At 62.5% G+C, this 10,978-nt stretch overlaps 1 protein-coding gene across 2 annotated transcripts in view; it reads left to right on the forward strand.

Annotated features, from left to right (window-relative positions):
* Nucleotides 1–10,978, forward strand: part of STX2 (syntaxin 2) — a 96,262-nt gene that overhangs the window by 79,700 nt on the left and 5,584 nt on the right. Inside the window, exons 9-10 of one of the 2 annotated variants that reach the window (XM_014587413.2) lie at nucleotides 9,386–9,467; nucleotides 10,769–10,785. In XM_014587413.2, the coding sequence (XP_014442899.1) occupies nucleotides 9,386–9,397 (12 nt within the window). In that variant the 3' untranslated portion in view covers nucleotides 9,398–9,467; nucleotides 10,769–10,785. Of the gene's footprint in view, nucleotides 1–9,385; nucleotides 9,468–10,768; nucleotides 10,786–10,978 lie in introns of those variants that run through there. The other variant, XM_014587412.2, reaches the window with a different exon arrangement.

The raw sequence follows: 10,978 nt of genomic DNA on the forward strand, positions 1-10,978 counted from the left end.
TCTCTCGAGCCTCGTGGCGGCAGCTCTGGTGGCAGCCGACGCTGAGGCAGCCTGAGTGTCCATCACGGACAGGTGGGAGGAGAGGGTCGGGGTCAGGGTCAGGGCCAGGTGCGTGGTGGACACTGCTCAGCCATTGAAAAGGGTGAGAGCCGTCATTCACGGGAGCGTGGGCGTGCCTGGAGGACATTATATTAAGTGCAGTAAGCGGGACAGGGACAGGGACAATGCCGAGTTCTCGCTCGTGTGTCAAGGCGAAACAGACGAGCAACGGCCAGGTGCTGGGGGACGGGGACGGGGACGGGGACGACAGAGGTGCTGGTTACCGAACGCCGTCCCACGTCGGGCAGAGGACGGCCGCGGTGCCGTCGTGCCGCAGGGAAGCACCTGTGCATGTCAGAGGGACGGGCTCGAGCGCCCCAGCACGCAGCAGGGCACACGTTCAGGTGACGGCTGGGCTCGTGACGCGCCTGATTACATTCGGATCCTGAAGAGCTCTGCCCCAGGAGTATATACTGTGTGTGTCAATTTCACATTTATATTACCAGAGTGACCCCACGGGAAAACAGCCTTGCAGGATATTCTCCTGTGCTCTGGGTAAAGCAGCCAGCAGTGAGGCAGTGTGAGCCAGCCTGGAGGTGCAGTCGGGGGCACAAGCTCTAGTCTCAGTGCCAGAGCAGGGACCTGGCCGCTGGAGGTGAGAGGTCAGACAGCAGGGCTGGAGACCGCGGGAGCTGGAGAGCGTCTGGGGCAGGGGCAGGGGCAGGCCACGCCCGCTTTCTTTTTGCTGTGGCTGAGACTGAGCTCTGCTCAGGGCCCTTGGCCCCCTCCACCCCACCTTGCTCAGCAGGTAAGGACGGTCACCCCCTCTGGTACCCCTGCTATGGCTTGAATGTGCCCCCCCAGTTCATATGTTAAAATTGGGTTGTAATGACGTTACAAGGGTGGAAACTTACCCTGTGGGATTTAGAGGTGGCGTCTGGGAGGTGAGGAAGGTGAGGGAAGGCAAGCAGGCTGGGCCCCTGATTGAATCCCAGCGCTCCGAGGGAGAGGAGAGCAGCCCACAGACACAGACCCTGTGCTCACCTTCGCCCCAGGCTGTGGGCACCCTCCTCAGCAAGGAGACCTCCCCCAGCTGTGGCCTTGACACCGCGCCTCGAAAACGAGCTACAGAAGCCTCCATTGGGTATAAACGACCCAGTGTGTGGGTTTGGTTACTAAGCAACAGGAGCACACGCCCCCGGCCTGCTCCAGCTCTCTGTGCTCTGCCGACTGCAGACACCATGTGCTTGCCAGGACGCGGGCTCCGGCTCCTCTCACCCACACGGTCTGTCCACGCAAGCTCGGGACACACCCGGAGCCTGGCCCACTCCCCTCATTTCTCGTGGCCCCGGAGCAGCCTGGCCTCCTCTTCCTTGGCCAACTGTGCTGGCCTGCCTGTGGGTCTGCCGCTCCTCCCTGGGCCCCCACGACCCCGACCAAGGCCCCTGGGTTCCCTTCCTGAGCACCTGTCAGGCCGTGCTGCTCCCCTGGTCTCTGCCCGCCGTCGGCTTGTTCAGGGGCTGATGGAGAACACCCTCCCCTCCCGCCGCAGCCTGGGCTGGCCGCCGCGTCCTTTCCCGGTGCCCCCCTCGGGGCCACAACCTGCTGCTCCCTGTGTCTGGAGCGCGCTTCCACGACATGGCCACAGGCTCCCCCTTCTCAGACGCCTTCCCCAATTGCACCCTGGACGTCTCCGTCTGTGTCGCCCTCTGTCTCCTCCGTGGCACCCACCGATGTGCCTGCAGGCGTCTGTGTCCACCCGGTGACAGAGCACCCGAGACGGGGAACTGAGGGACGGAGTGGGGTCTTCCGGTCCTAGAGGCCAGAGGCCCAAGATCGAGGGCTGGCAGCTGGCGAGGCCTCCTGTGCCATCCCACGGCAGGGGCGAGGGGCGAGGGGCGAGGAGGAGCAGGGGTCGGAGCTCACCCTGTAACAGAGCCACTCCTCGACAGAGGTGCCCGTCCGTCCATGGGATGGTGCTGTCAAGGCCTGGTCGCCTCCTGGGTGAGACCTCCCAACTGTAGCGACAGGGGAAGATTCAGTCCGCGGGCCGTGTTTCTGCACCCCGCCCCGTCCCCTTCCCCCGAGCTCTGCTGTAATAGAGATGGAGGTAAATGGCTCGCCGTGGCTCCTGTAAATGAAACTCCTGAGGTCGGCGACAGCCGGCCCCAACGGGCCCAGGGCCTCGGCCTCAGTCCCGCAGCCCCCAACCCAGCTTCTCAGCTGTACTTGGTGCCAGAGCCATGTGGTCCCCCACGGGGGCTGAGAACGGGAAGGAGAGGCCAGAGTGGCCCTGCCGTGACTGGGGCCTCACTGGGTGAGCACAGGATGACAGCTGGGGGACAGACGGATGGGCCTCTGTGCCAGCCCTGCAGCGTCTCTGCGCACCTGCGACTTGCTGATCGACGTGTGCGCCGTGACGTCCCCTGCCACCTGAGGGTCGACGTGGGCGCCGTGACGTCCCCTACTGGGGCCTCACTGGGTGAGCACAGGATGACAGCTGGGGGACAGACGGATGGGCCTCTGTGCCAGCCCTGCAGCGTCTCTGCGCACCTGCGACTTGCTGATCGACGTGTGCGCCGTGACGTCCCCTGCCACCTGAGGGTCGACGTGGGCGCCGTGACTTCCCCTGCCACCTGAGGGTTGACGTGGGCGCCGTGATGTCCCCTGCCACTTGGGGGTCGACGTGGGTGCCATGATGTCCCAACGTGGGCTGTGATGGCCCCTGCCACTCGGAGGTTGATGTGGGCTCCGTGATGTGCCTGCCACCTGAGGACACGTGCCACTTACTGTAACCCAGGCGCTCACAAGCTCCGGCATGTGGGGCAGCACGTGGACGTGCCGTGACCACGTACAATGGGAGTGTGGGGCTGGCACTGCATGGCACGGTGGATGAAGGTGACAGTGGCAGGAGTGACGCCGAGCAGGTGGATGAAGACCTGGCTGTGAAGCCGAGCTGCCGTGTTCCTTCCCGTCCTGGGCCCTGAGCTGCAGTTTTCCGAAGCCGCACCCAAGGAAGGCTGCTTGGGACTGAAGGCAAACACGCATGTCTGCGACCACCCGCGGGCGTGGGGAGGACAGCCTGGGGGCGCGCTGCTCTAGTTGTGCAACACCGTGCACATCCTCATTTTCATGTTAGCGTTCGTGTTCCTAAATGTCCACCGTGGCCAAGTGCCCCAGGGCCATGAGGAACCTCCCCATGGGCCACACCCCACGTGGGCCACACCCACATGCTGCCTCCGTGGCCTCCCTCCTGTGACACAGCGAAGGATGCGTGAAGCCCTGATGGTTCCACTTTGAGGGTTACAGATGCGCTTTTCTTTCGTCAGCTTCCGGTGAGAGAATAAAAATAGAAACAGTGAATTCGTTGACAACCCGGTCCAGGGGAAGACGGAGCCAGGAGTGTGCGGACCACGGGCAGTGCCCCACCCTGGGCCCAGCCTGTTTGCAGACGGTCTGGGCTGAGCGCTGAGCCCTGACCGCGACCTGCTGGGGGCCCTCCCTCCTCGGGAAGCAGGCAGGAGGAGTTGCTGCGTCCTCAGGGCTGCCGCCTTCACGGTAGGAGGAGAGTCCCGGTGCGTTTCTAGATCTGCTGTGTGCAGCTGGGTCGGGAACCCGGCCTGCGGGAGGGCAGGGGCTGTGCCAAGAGCTCCGTGGGCCTCGGCGGGCGGGGTCTCCGGTGACCAAGGGAGGGTGCAGTTCTGGGAGCTTGTTTGTGCAGGGCAGGGGAGGGAGCAGGTTACTCGGCTCTGCCGGCAATGCAGGCGGCTGCAGGAGGAGCTGGCCGGCTGCCAGGGCCCTCCCAAGCCTCTGCTCCTCCCTGTTCAACACTGCCAGCAGCCAGGTGGGGCCACAGGAAATGGGTCTCACTCTGAGGCCAGCTGTGCAGGCAGAGGGCCAGCCTCTGAGGGCCTCGCCCTCCCAGGAGTGTCCACTGGGCCCATCCGCACTGCAGATGGGCTGAGGCAGTGGGCCTTGGGTCCAGGACGGGCTGGCGCGTGCTGCCCTGAGGCATTGTGGTCCTGCTCTGGGATCCAGGACACACCCTGCCTTGGCCGCCTGGTCTCCCTCGTCTGCTTGGGTTTGTGGCGTTTCTCAGTCCCTGTCACTAGGACGTGCTGACCTGATGGACTATGGCATACCCACAGTTTGGGGTGTCTTCTGTTTTCTTACGAGGCGTGAGGGTTATAGGCCTTGGAGACAAAGATGCCAAGACGTGGGTGCCCTCTTCACCACAGCGCGTCTGGTCCGTGACGTCACTGCGACCTCTCACGGGTGATGTCGGCCTCCACTGCTCGGGGCAGAGGGTGCTGACCCGCTGAGCCACCCGCCCACTGGCTCAGGCTGCACTGAGTCACAACTGCTGCCCCACCCTCCTCTCACAGGTCCCTGCGAGCACGCCACTGAGCCCAGCCCTTTCTGGAGAGGCGGTGAGGTTCGTTCTACACGCTGGGATTCATTTGATTTAAAGGAATGGGAATGAAGCAGCTGGGTGTGGGGCGGCTACTGCAGTGAGTAACATGGGCCTAACGGTCAGCCTTAGGATCCAGCCGGGCTCGGCCGGGCTGGGGTCGTGCCCTATCGGCCATCCACAGTGCCCAGTGCTTGGTGAGAGCTGGAGTAAAGGGAAGTCTAGGCACCGCCCCATCATCGAGGTGCGACGAAAGCACGGAGAGTCATGGTGGGAGAATTTAAGATGTCCCAGAGCCACGTCCACGCTGCAGGGAGGGAGGCCACCCTGAAGGGGGCAGTACGTTTCTGTAACAGTACCAGCTGTCCCGGAGCCACGTCCACGCTGCAGGGAGGGAGGCCAGCCTGAAGGGGGCAGTACGTCTCTGTAACAACACCAGCGAATCAGTCCTTGAAAGAAGGATGCTTTGCACAAACACTTAACTCTTCTCCACCGCTTGTCTGCCACGTGTGGAAGCTCCGGGGAGGCTAGCCATGGTGTTCAGTCCATGGCGGGTACTCTTCCACGGCATCTCCTGGTGGTATTTTTCCTAAATATTGTTCTCTTTCGTATTGTGTGGATACACACATGTGGAGTGACAGAGAGGACAGGGTGACGGCCAGGAGGCGCTCTCCTTTGCAACCCTCTGCCAGCCCCCGGCCAGTGGGTTGCAGGGTGTGCGCCTGTTCAGGTTGGTCCTGGGTTTGAACCTGTACCTTCCAAGCGACCCCAGCCTTGACACCCTGCTGCTTGTGCCACCATGGCTGGGCCTGCCTCCTGGCTGTCACTTCGCATGTTGCTTTGGAATGGTTGTCCCTAACGGCCTTACTGCACACGTGTCTTTATCTCGGCCCTTGGCCCCTTTCTGGAGGTTTGGGCACGTGGCCTGGACCGTGTGCAGAACACACCCGGTGCCGTGACACTCTATGCAGGGACTCCCAAGTCGACCTGCTGGGTCCAGATCACAGGTGACTGTCGCCTTGGCGTTGCGGGCTGTGTGGGACTGGAGATGACCTCGCAGGTCTCGTGCCCGGCCCCTGTGCCCTCCGGTGCTGCTGGCAGAGGGTGGGACGCAGCTGTCAGCTCCCCCACAGGCCCGAGCGTCCCCAAGACAATATCCCTACATGTCAGAGAGGCACTCGTGGGGGGTCTCGCAATGGGAGACTCTTGGAAACAGGCTGGGACACTGGTCTGCCTCTTCCCAGTGGCAATTCAGGCGCTTTTGCTGAAGGGCTGGATGGCTTCATTGTAAACTCGCAGCAGAGTTCATACAGTATGAAATTCACCTGCGCTAGTGAACATTTGGTGCACGTGGTCTCCACGGTGCACTACGGCCTGCTCCTCCTCCCAGTCCCCGAGCGTCCCACGCTGTCACCCGGAGGAAGCACTCCCCCAGCAGGTACTCTTCTCCCCTGCCTACCCCGTCTCTGGTGATGCTGGCAGGCTACCTCCACGGACGTCCTAGCTTGGATGTCCTGCGTGTGAGGGCTTCCGTGGGAGGAGAGCTTCTGTGTCTGACTGGGACCACATAGCACGTCATGGTATCATGCCTCATCCGTGTGGTAGCGTGATTCAGTAGGGACCACATAGCACGTCATGGTATCACGCCTCATCTGTGTGGTAGCATGATTCAGTAGGGACCACATAGCATGTCATGGTATCACACTTCATCCGTGTGGTAGCGTGATTCAGTATGCAGTTCTTTTCAGGCTGAGTGACGTCCCGCTGTATGGGCATACCACGCATGCAGCTGTATCTCAACTGGAGGACGTTTGCGTGGTCAGAGTGACATCCCACCGTATGGGCATACCACGAGTGCAGCCGTGCCTCAGCTGGAGGATGTTTGCGTGGTCAGAGTGACGTCCCGCTGTATGGGCATATATACCACGCGTGTGCAGCCGTGCCTCAGCTGGAGGATGTTTGCGCGGTCAGAGTGACGTCCCGCTGTATGGGCATATATACCACGCATGTGCAGCCGTGCCTCAGCTGGAGGACGTTTGCGTGGTCAGAGTGACGTCCCGCTGTATGGGCATACCACGCGTGTGCAGCTGTGCCTCTACTGGAGGACGTTTGCGTGGTCAGAGTGACGTCCCGCTGTATGGGCATATATCCCACGCGTGTGCAGCCGTGCCTCAGCTGGAGGACGTTTGCGCGGTCAGAGTGACGTCCCGCTGTATGGGCATATATCCCACGCGTGTGCAGCCGTGCCTCAGCTGGAGGACGTTTGCGCGGTCAGAGTGACGTCCCGCTGTATGGGCATATATCCCACGCGTGTGCAGCCGTGCCTCAGCTGGAGGACGTTTGCGCGGTCAGAGTGACGTCCCGCTGTATGGGCATATATCCCACGCGTGTGCAGCCGTGCCTCAGCTGGAGGACGTTTGCGCGGTCAGAGTGACGTCCCGCTGTATGGGCATATATCCCACGCGTGTGCAGCCGTGCCTCAGCTGGAGGACGTTTGCGCGGTCAGAGTGACGTCCCGCTGTATGGGCATATATCCCACGCGTGTGCAGCCGTGCCTCAGCTGGAGGACGTTTGCGCGGTCAGAGTGACGTCCCGCTGTATGGGCATATATCCCACGCGTGTGCAGCCGTGCCTCAGCTGGAGGACGTTTGCGCGGTCAGAGTGACGTCCCGCTGTATGGGCATATATCCCACGCGTGTGCAGCCGTGCCTCAGCTGGAGGACGTTTGCGCGGTCAGAGTGACGTCCCGCTGTATGGGCATATATCCCACGCGTGTGCAGCCGTGCCTCAGCTGGAGGACGTTTGCGCGGTCAGAGTGACGTCCCGCTGTATGGGCATATATCCCACGCGTGTGCAGCCGTGCCTCAGCTGGAGGACGTTTGCGCGGTCAGAGTGACGTCCCGCTGTATGGGCATATATCCCACGCGTGTGCAGCCGTGCCTCAGCTGGAGGACGTTTGCGCGGTCAGAGTGACGTCCCGCTGTATGGGCATATATCCCACGCGTGTGCAGCCGTGCCTCAGCTGGAGGACGTTTGCGCGGTCAGAGTGACGTCCCGCTGTATGGGCATATATCCCACGCGTGTGCAGCCGTGCCTCAGCTGGAGGACGTTTGCGCGGTCAGAGTGACGTCCCGCTGTATGGGCATATATCCCACGCGTGTGCAGCCGTGCCTCAGCTGGAGGACGTTTGCGCGGTCAGAGTGACGTCCCGCTGTATGGGCATATATCCCACGCGTGTGCAGCCGTGCCTCAGCTGGAGGACGTTTGCGCGGTCAGAGTGACGTCCCGCTGTATGGGCATATATCCCACGCGTGTGCAGCCGTGCCTCAGCTGGAGGACGTTTGCGCGGTCAGAGTGACGTCCCGCTGTATGGGCATATATCCCACGCGTGTGCAGCCGTGCCTCAGCTGGAGGACACTTGTGTGGTTTCGCAGCTATACCCTGTGGATGACGCTGCGTGAGTGTCGAGTACCACTGCTGTGGGACTCCTGTTTCCGTCCCGTGGGGCTGGCCTGGGAGCAGAGCGGCGGGTCTGCGGCTGTGCTGTCTGCTGTGTAGACCGCACACCCTGTCCTGCAGGGCGCCCTGCTTGTGGGGAGGCCCTGACGCCTCTGTCCTGCTGCCGTGCAGCCCTCGCTGTCCTCCCCAGATTGGCCCCAGCTCTGTGCTGGAGGAGAGCTGCGTGTGGGCTGCCGTGTCCGGGGTCCTGGCGTGAGCAGGCATCAGTGTGGCTGTGCCCGCTGCCACGTGCTGTCCCCAGGCAGGCGCTGGGTGGCACTGAGAGAAGCCTCATTTGAAATGGGAATGGGTGTCACGAGCCCGTCAGGAAGTGCTTCGTGAGTTACGGTTTTCCACCCGAGCTGGTCTCCAGGCTGGTTGGGAAAACGGTTTTAAATAGCGCAGCGCTCCCCGGAAGGTGTCGGGCACGTGCTCCTGTTGGTGTCACGCTGCTCAGGGCCCTGCCGTGGACGTCACTGCCGGAGCAGAGCGTGTGCAGGCCTGGCCGTGGACGAGCAGGTGTCTGGCCTTCCACACTCACTGTCCAGGCAGCCAGGGGAAGCCCGCCGGGCAGGGTGTCCATCTCCATGACAACACCCGGCATTCACGTTGCCCTTACAGCGGGAAGTGCCTTTCGTGGGTTACCTCTTTAAGTTTCGGGAATACTTAGGAGGCGAGTGGCTTCCCCAAGGGCACAGCCGGTGGCTGCTAGGACGGGCCCTTTCCCAGCTCTCTGAGGGCCGCTCTTCTGCACAGCTCCGCGCCTCCTCCCTGTCCTGGAGTGTGACCTGGAGGGGAAGGCGGCGCTGCGCGGCCGTCAGGACCCTGGACAGCGGCGAGCAAGGTGTGCCCTGCCTTCTCTGGCTCTGCCGGCTCCCCAGCACCAGCCTTCTCTTCTCCGTTTACCCGTCCCCAGCCCCGACATTCAGGCCAGACCACTTATAAAGCTTTCTGAGAAGAGGAAGCAAGCACATTCCGGCGCTAACCAAGTCATTTTCATTGTGTTACTGTGTGTCTGGCACGTGAAACGGAGTCTCAGTTCCGTGGCCTGTTTCTGGACTCTGAGCCCAGAAGCTGCTGGAGCCGTCGTCACACTGTGTGCTGGGCACCGCGGTCCCTAGACATTCTCTGACTTTGGAGCGTGCTGAGTCTTCACATCCCTCCCTGGTTACCACGGCGCTGGGCTGGTCGCTCTGCTGGGTGACTCTGCCTCCCTCAGGGCCCGGGCTGGGGCCGATCGCCCACCGGCCACGGCAGCGAGTGCGAGAACACCTCACAGACCGGGAAGGGAAAGGAGCCAGCTCTCGGCTGCACACGGGTGTGGGTGTGGGACGAGGGCCGGACCCTGGGTCTCGCTTCCAGACTGGAGCGCTTGGCGCCACTTGCCGGGTCTCCGACCGGAGCACCATTTCATGACACGCTTTCTTTCTATCCTAGCGCGTGAACTGAAGGTGCTGCCGGGAGAACGCCCGAGAGCCCGCGATGCAGGCCGTCCCGCAGGGGCTGGCAGTGTGACGAGGTAACCAGCACCCCCACCGACGGCCACCTGGAGCCCAGGCTGGGGCAGGAGGCATGGGAGAGCATGCAGGGAGGAGCCACCGACTGCCCAGTGCGAGGGTGGCCCCAGACCCTGCCAGGCCTTTCATTCTTATGTGCGTGCCATCCCGTGAGGCACGTGGCCACCCCGTGAGTGCACGTGGCCACCCCGTGAGTGCGCGTGGTCACCGCTTGGCCCCTGGCCTCTAGCTGTGCTGCCGGTCACCCCTTCTCCAATGCCCACAACGGCCAGCTTTGTGTGTGCTGAAGGCCTCAGACATCTCCCTGCCTTCTTGACGTGGCCTTAAACAGGCTGGGTTAGGCGCCCTGATGGTTAGAGTGCTGGACGCCCACGCAGCAGACTGCGGTTTGAGTCCCAGACCGGGTGGCTTGAGGACTACAGCGGTGTATTTGTGTGTGCCTCAGACCCTGAGGGGAGCACGGAGGAGAGGGACTGCAGCGTGGCCGTCCTCCCAGAGGACAGGTCCCCCGCTTCCTTTCTGTTTGTCACTCTCATGAAGCACATGCACCCTGTCACAAAAACACAAAACCCAAAACCAAAAAAAACCCAAAACACCTAAAACAGGACTGAGCCACAGAGAATGAGCTCGCCTTTTTGGCAGCTTTGTGGGGGTGTCTGAGGGAGCCGAGTGACTCACTGGGCATGGCCCAGAATAGCAGGGCTCTGGGAGGCGGCAAGAGACGGGCAGGGCACACCTGGTCCTCTGCCCGCTGGCTTGCTGGGAGGGTGCCTGGGTTAGGCACACCAGGGCTGTGCAGATAGGAGCAGCAGTTCCCAGACACCAGCCTCAGGGCTGAGCTGGGGAGCGGGAGGGCAGGGGTGCTCCCTGCTCACAGACACCTTCATCTATGCCAGTGGACACGCGGGGGCAGTGGGCTGGGCAGTTGTCACCACAAACCTGCAGCGACACAGAGGGCCCCTGGGTCCTGAGGTGACACCTGAGGCTCTCCAGTTCTTCTGTCTGGCCTTTGTGTGGATTTGCAGTCCGCATTTGGTGGCCGGGTCAGAGAGCCCCGTGAACAGGGCAGGCAGGTGTGTGGCGTGCATCCTCCCCGGGGCCTGTGCAGAAGTGCCTGGTTCTCGGTGTGAAACATGCTGTCGCACTGCCCGGGACTTGCGGTGACAGCCTGGGGAGGGGACAGTCAGCCGGGACCCCAGGACGCCATGCAGGGGCATGGCCGCCACTGTTAAGCCTGCAAACCCAGCTCTTACTGATGCCAAGCTCATTCATGTTTCCAACTGGATGACGTCCTAATGAGCAGCTGCAGGAACTGAAACGGTGGCGCAGGACAGCAGGACACCACTGGAGACAAAGCCAGAATGGCCCCAAGGCAGAGGGTGGGGAGGCAGGTAGGGATGAGGGCTTCATTGTCCCCTGGACTGGGAAGTGTGAGGTGAGGCCCACGGTGGCAAGGAACTGGGCGTGGGGAGACTGGGGGGGAGAGTGGAGGCGGGCGTGGAAGACGGGGGGG

The sequence above is a fragment of the Tupaia chinensis genome, unplaced genomic scaffold, assembly GCF_000334495.1.
Source record: "Tupaia chinensis unplaced genomic scaffold, TupChi_1.0 Scaffold000211_1, whole genome shotgun sequence".
Lineage (NCBI taxonomy): Eukaryota > Metazoa > Chordata > Mammalia > Scandentia > Tupaiidae > Tupaia > Tupaia belangeri.